Here is a 7,500-nt window from a genome sequence, read left to right on the forward strand (position 1 = left end):
AATCAGCAGGATTACTGGTAAGTTACTCCATTATAAATACAAAACAATCATTAACCCTAAATCCATCTTTACCTTCATCATCACTACCATGGCCCTTAGCTTCTTCCCTTGTTCTTAAGGCTTTTTTCACTGTCTTATCAAAGCCTTCAAAATCCACTTCTTCCCTGGGAAGAAGTTCCACAGTCATGTCACCAACATCAAGGTCAGTATGGTTGATTGATCGTCTCGCTGTCTCACATCCGTGACTCTGCCTCCTTAGGTCACAAGATATGAGTGACTGTTGGGATTTTTGGATTTTGGTTTGATACTTTTCACCAACAATTGTTTTAACTTTTTGTAGATGTAAAAGGGCTTCTTGTGCATCAAATGCCCTGTTCTCCAACCTTTCATTGTAGTCTGCCAACAGTGCCAAAACATAAGTTGAAGGTTCTTTGGAGGGGAGAGCTTCAGTCTCTGCATCTCCTCGGTTGATGTCCTTGTCTTCCCCCATCACCTCCACGGTTTGCTCCTTATCCTGGTCAATGAATACTGGGATGTCTGCCTCACATATTGCTGCTCTTACTCTGGTTTCTGCTGCTTGCCGATTTTGCTGGAGTTTCAAAACTGGGAGGAGCAGTGGCCATCCATGCCTGATAGCAGCAGTAATAATCTTCTTCCACACAAGAGAGAGAAGGTCCATGGCCTGCTTAATCTTGAAGATTTGCCGAAGCAATTTCACCATTTGTGTGGCAGGTGCATCTGACAACTCTCGAAAATCTGGCAGCTCCACTGCATCGGGTGAATCTGATTCATCCAAGACTGAAGGATTTATTAAAATTACTTTGGGTGATTGAAAATTACTAAAAACAGAAATCACTGTGAGGAAATTAATTATTCTGGCAAATATGATGGATTGGCACATTAACCCTAGTTACTCAGATGATGTGACCATCAAGTCATGAAGAATTTTGTTTGGTGGGGCTGGTGATGTGAACATGTTGCCACGGAGAAAATTTGCAGATGGAATTTGCCATCACAAGAATTTCACCTTTAAGGTCAGAGTGACAGGAATGACTCTCCACAAGTGCACTAGACTCCTGGAGGGCAATTAGTTTCAGTAAGCATTTAGGAAGAGGCTTTTGCATTATTTTCATAAATAAACTAGAGTAGATGGTACCATCTGTGAGCCAAGACTGGTAGAGTGCTGGCTCCATTGAGGATGCTATTTCCATGCTCAGGATCCTATTCCTGATGCTAAACCTGGCGCAGCCATTACTAACCTAAGATCATGGTAGGGTTTTCCACCTATTGCATATCCTGAAATCATTAATGTAAGAGGGTCGGTCCCCAATGGACATACATTAACCCATTGCAGCCAGGGACAATGAATAAAGGATGGTGAATATGCTGTGCTCATTTTTTATATTTTTTGTGAAATGTCTCTACACATAGATGGCTCTGTCTTACCTGATTTCACCTTTCCTTGAATTGGTGGGAAAATGTATTTTTTACTAGTGCTATGAATATCGATGGTGTTATTTTTATTGTAAACATTATAATTACTATAATGTTATAAACATTAGTAATAGCAATATAAGTTAACGTAAAATATTCTCGAAAATTAAAGAAAAGGGTGAACGGGTGAGACAGGCAGTACTTGTAATTGACTCATTGGTGACTTAGTACAAGAGTAGCCATCTATGTGTAAAAACCATTAAACAAGTAAACTCACAGTGGGCATGGCATCGCATGCCCGTCGGCAATGGGTTAAGGTCCTTAAACCAACTTCAGTGAAAATAAGGTATAGATTTTGATATATTACATCTTTTATATAAGCTTTGAGCAATTAACACAAACTAGATTCTTCACTTACAAAAATAACAAAGAAAAAATTGTAATTGCTATGATTTAGCATGCATCAACTAGGAAATATTCTAACAGAACATAGAATCATACAGCCTTATTCAATTATCACAGCAAATGATTTTCCAAGTTGTAACTTATCTTGCATAAGAGCTATTAACCCCTATGATCTAGATAACGTGTCCATCACGTCAAGAAAAAAATTAGCTAGAGGAGTGGATGACAGGAACATCCAGTGATGGGAAGAGGGCTAGAGTGACGGGAACTCACTGTCATGAGAATATCGGCTGAAGGCCAAGGAGATAGGAATGACTTGCCGCGAGTCCACAAAGCTCTTGGAGGGTAATTTGACTCAGTGGGCATTTAGGAAAGGGTTTTTGCATTATTACCATTTGTAAATGAGTGTGGAATGTATCATCTGTGAACTATGACTGGAAGAGCACCAGCTACAGGGAGGATGCTATTTCCATGCTTAGGATCCTATTCCTGCCTACCGTAATTGGCAATACAGGTTGTATTACCAAGAATGGAGTATTGCGAATAAAATTTAAAATGACAAAAATAACAAAATATATCTGATTGTTATCATTATTGCATTGAGTTACAGATTACCTAAAGACAAATATTGACATTGGAACATGGCAAAAAAAGCTATAACACTTATACAGAAAAAGAGAAAATAACACTGCAAAGGGGAGGCATGGAGTCTTGTCACTACACACGAGTGTTCGTGTATGTCTAGCCTATAAGCAACACAACCATCAGAATGTCCACCTAATGCCCAGATTTTGGGTCACATGTGGGCAGTGAAATACCCAGATCCAATGAGTTAGTAGGAACAAAAAAATTTCACACTTATGAAGATTCATACATCAATCATCTGGCAATGCCTTCACTCTCCAAACAGCATAGAAAGAAAATGAAAATGAGTCCATAAAAATAGAGAGAGAGAGATGGAAAAAAAAAATCACTTACCAGGTATGGGTGCAAAGGAGGATACTGGCTGAATCCGCTGTATGGCCTCTCTGACCCTTAACGGTACATCCCTCTGCCTAGCAACGTCCAGATGAAGAGGGCGATCAGGAGGTTGGTTCAGAGGCCGGTCCATCGGTGGATTCCAATGGCTAAAGAAGGACTTCCCAGCCATGCACTCCCCTGGCGACTCTCTTCTCTCGTTGGACGCAACTTGTCGCCTTCGTCTCCAGACCATTGTGCGTTACGAGATCTTGATGGGAGATGAGAAAGCAAATGAAGGCTATCTTTTTTTGCAATATAGTTTTAACAATATCAATTTATGAGTTAGATTCATGAGTAAAGACACCAGGTTTAACAGAGGCATTCAGAATGATGGAAAAAGTCGCAGATAAAAAAAAAGGCAAGAAAGAAAAGAAAAGAATGAAAAAAAAGAAAAGCGTATTTACATTTTTTTAATCAAAGCTTTAACTTAACTTTTTGGCCCCTTGATATAAGTTCCCATATAAATGAAAATATAGAAGCAGGCACTTTTGCATCGTTGTTTTTTATTTGGTCTATGAAAGTCATCAGAACTGATATCTTATAAAAATTAATAATAATTATTATAATAATAATAATAAACTAAAAATGCTGTTCTTTGTATAGCTAATAGAGAGACTGGCCAAGTAAATCATCAATATAAAATTAACAACTTATAGAAAAGATCCTTGGTATTTATGTTAATGCTAAGCAATATCTGAAAATAAACCGCTTGTGGTTTGTTGCGTGTAGCTCTACCATGTCCATGCAAGGCAGGGACATGGCCTGCAGTGACTTTGGAAAGAGTGCACTTCTTTATCTTTATTTTACTTAGGACAGCAAGACACAAACAATGTACTTTGTTGACTTACAGGATGTTTGGCTCTTTGTTACTAAAATGTGGCAGCTTGATGATTATTCATATATTCAACAGTCAAATCAATGATAAAACCAAGTAATCACAACATCTTAAAAATAATAATTATTAAAAAAAAGACCACATGCTCATGATGCAAACACTAGCCCTGGTGGATGAAAATCTAATACTTTATTCTTTATTCCAGCAAGAATGCTCTTACATTATTTCTTTAGAATAACATCTTATGTAACATGTGATATAGTGGTTTCTTAAATGATGAATGTTTCATTTCACTTGGTCTTGATTTAAGATAAAATATAAATGTCTGCAGGAGGATTTAAGAGAAAAAAATTATCCATAAGTGTTGGATTTTTTGTTATTCCAAATGACAGCCTCAATTATATATCTCTATGGTACTCAATAATTCCATCTTCCTTTTGAAAATAAGAATGATGAAGAGTTTCAGTTTGAAATAATAACTAGACACTATCAAAAATGATAAGAAACAACTGTGACAATAATGTACCATGTAGATAAATGTACTACATTTATATATATATATATATATATATATATATATATATATATGTATATATATGTATATATATATGTATATGTATATATATGTATATATATATATATATATATGTATATATATATATATGAATATATATAAACGAATATTTATACATATATATATACAAATATATATATACATATATATACATATATATACATATATGTATACATATATATACATATATACATACATAGACATATATACATATATGTATATATGAATATAGGTAGGTAGGTAGGTAGGTAGAAAAGTGTACTAGAGGTGTGTGTGTGTAGGGGTGTGTGTGTAGGGGTGTGTGTGTAGGGGTGTGTGTGTAGGGGTGTGTGTGTGTAGGGGTGTGTGTGTAGGGGTGTGTGTGTGTAGGTGTGTGTGTGTGATGTAAGGGTGTGTGTGTGTAGGGGTGTGTGTGTAGGTGTGTGTGTGTGTAGGGTGTGTGTGTGTTGGGGTGTGTGTGTGTGTAGGTGTGTGTGTGTGTGTGTGTGTGTGTGTGTGTGTGTGTGTGTGTGTGTGTGTGTGTGTGTGTGTGTGTGTGTGTGTGTGGGTGTGGGTGTGCGTGTGCGTGTGGTGTGGGTGTGGGTGTGGGTGTGGGTGTGCGTGTGGGTGTGGGTGTGGGTGTGCGTGTGGGTGTGCGTGTGGGTGTGCGTGTGGGTGTGCGTGTGGGTGTGCGTGTGGGTGTGCGTGTGCGTGTGCGTGTGCGTGTGCGTGTGCGTGTGGGTGTGCGTGTGCGTGTGGGTGTGCGTGTGCGTGTGGGTGTGCGTGTGCGTGTGGGTGTGCGTGTGCGTGTGCGTGTGGGTGTGCGTGTGCGTGTGGGTGTGCGTGTGCGTGTGCGTGTGCGTGTGCGTGTGCGTGTGCGTGTGCGTGTGCGTGTGCGTGTGCGTGTGCGTGTGCGAGTGAGTGAGAGGATTTGAATGCATGCATAAGTGCATTTGATAAGGATAAGTCCGATATGCGAAGCTGAGCTTCGCCCGGGCTATGCCAATGAGGGGAGCCCAGCCTGTGTCGACTAATGTCGACTCGCTAACGTGTGTCAGCTGGTGCTGACTCGCCTTAGTCCTTACCCGCCGTGGTGCCCAGCCACAGCAGTGACCTCCAGGCGACAATTGCAACTTCTCGCGCCTGGGCGGGGCGCGAACCGCCGACCCCTCGGATGAGAGGCCGGCACGTTACCACTGTACTAGCCCGGAGTCTTGCAAATGAGCTTATGTGCATCGGTTATATCTTCTTTAAAATATACCTATCACTCCCACTCCCCTAAAATTTCCGCTCGCTCATTCATTCACACATGAACAATACTAATCTTTAAGTCCATCCATCTTAAACAGAGACAAAGAGCCGCAATTACAGAGCACAGACCGACGCACCAGACACCTCTGACGACTGCTAGTGTTATGAGACGAAGTCGTACTACAGTACCCAAGCTATGAAAGTTGCCAATTAACCCATAAACTTAAATCATTTATAACTGCACAACAAATAATGATAATGGCACTGGAACCACTTACACAGCTAATATCAACAATCGCAATAATAATGGTAGTGAAGACATTATTCATAAATATACCCATGAAAACCAGCTTTTTAAAAAATAACATAAGAAATTTCTAGAAGCACTAACGGCAACGTTATCCAAGCTCCGATCTCGTATGAAACGCGTTTGAACATGTTGCTTGAGGTATGATGGATGGATGGATGAAGGGACGACGGTGAGGAATGTGATGCATATCCCTCCCATTCCCCTAAAATCGCCGCTCGCAGCACTCAGTTACGCATAAACAGTACTTATCTGGAAGTCCACCCATCTTAAACATAGTCAAATAGCAGCAGAGTTACAGAGTACATACCGACGCAACCGACACCTTCGACCACAGAAAGTACAATGAAGACGAATAGTCAAAATATAGTATACCTTAGATATGCGAGTTGCCAACCAACCCATTAACTTATATGATTTAAAATTAAAAATGCATAATGATAATGACACTGGAACCCCTTCCTTAGGTTGTATCAATAATGACATTAATAACGGTAGTGAAGACGTTAATAATTAACATATTCTTGAAGACCAGTAAGACTAATAATAATAATAATAATAATAATAATAATAATAATAATAATAATAATAATAATAATAATAATAATAATAATAATAATAATAAGCACAAACGGCAACGTGATCGAAGCCGCAATGAACATGATGGCATGTCCACGCTTGTGCTGCCTGAGGTATAACGGATGGATGAAGAGACCCCCGGATGAGCAGGTAGATAGGTGGGTAAATGGATGGTGAATGGATGGTTAAGGGTATGGTTGAGGAGGGGAGGGGGATGGATGGATGGATGGATGGATGGATGGATGGATGGATGGATGACTGGATGACTGGATGGATGGATGGATGGATGGATGGATGGATGGATGGATGGATGGATGGATGGATGGATGGATGGATGGATGGATGGATGACTGGATGACTGGATGACTGGATGACTGGATGACTGGATGGCTGGATGGCTGCCTTGGTGGGTTGGGTGGGTGGATGGGTGGATGGGTGGGTGGATGGATGGATTGCCTTTGTGCTGGAAAATGTGGGGCAAAATTAATTATCCTGATAAACTTCCGTACTAGTTTTCTAATACTCATTCCTTTCAATATTCAAATTTCATGATTGGATTCTTTTTGTCTCGACTCTGGAGTACTCTGATTCACAGTCGCTTTTGAGAATAAATAATAGAGTAGAGTAAAGCAAGAAAAAGTTATGTATATACAAATTTCAAGTAAATGTGAGTATAAAGTGACAACTGATTATAATAATAATAATAATAATAATAATAATAATAATAATAATAATAATAATAATAATAATAATAACAATAATAATAAAAAGAAAAGGTAAGATACCATTCTCTCCTTACCCGAGATCTTACGCACTCATATGCACATGCATTTCTTTTAAATCAAATTTCCACTAGCCATTCTGAGCCCTGAACCCTGTGGCTGCCTAGCCTCTTGCATGGTTGTGCTGTGATTACACTCCACCAGCTATATTATGTCTAGATTAGCTTCAAAACAGTTTTTAAATATCCTATAATTATTTTTCCACAACTTTCTAATATGACTGACTAAATTACACAATGCATAACCCTACAAAAATATTGTAGGCTCTGAGCTCTAAGTCTCACTTCCCCAGTCTCATTCTCAAACTTTAATCAGGTTTCAGGCCAGACCAAGC

At 39.3% G+C, this 7,500-nt stretch overlaps 1 protein-coding gene across 1 annotated transcript in view; it reads right to left on the bottom strand.

Annotated features, from left to right (window-relative positions):
* The window catches only part of LOC125048053 (eukaryotic translation initiation factor 2-alpha kinase 1-like), a 20,491-nt gene that overhangs the window by 10,385 nt on the left and 2,606 nt on the right, over nt 1-7,500 (bottom strand). Inside the window, exon 2 of the mRNA XM_047646684.1 lies at nt 2,818-3,067. Within this exon, the coding sequence (XP_047502640.1) occupies nt 2,818-3,052 (235 nt within the window). The 5' untranslated portion in view covers nt 3,053-3,067. The remainder of the gene's footprint in view (nt 1-2,817; nt 3,068-7,500) is intronic.

This window comes from Penaeus chinensis, chromosome 42, assembly GCF_019202785.1.
Source record: "Penaeus chinensis breed Huanghai No. 1 chromosome 42, ASM1920278v2, whole genome shotgun sequence".
Lineage (NCBI taxonomy): Eukaryota > Metazoa > Arthropoda > Malacostraca > Decapoda > Penaeidae > Penaeus > Penaeus chinensis.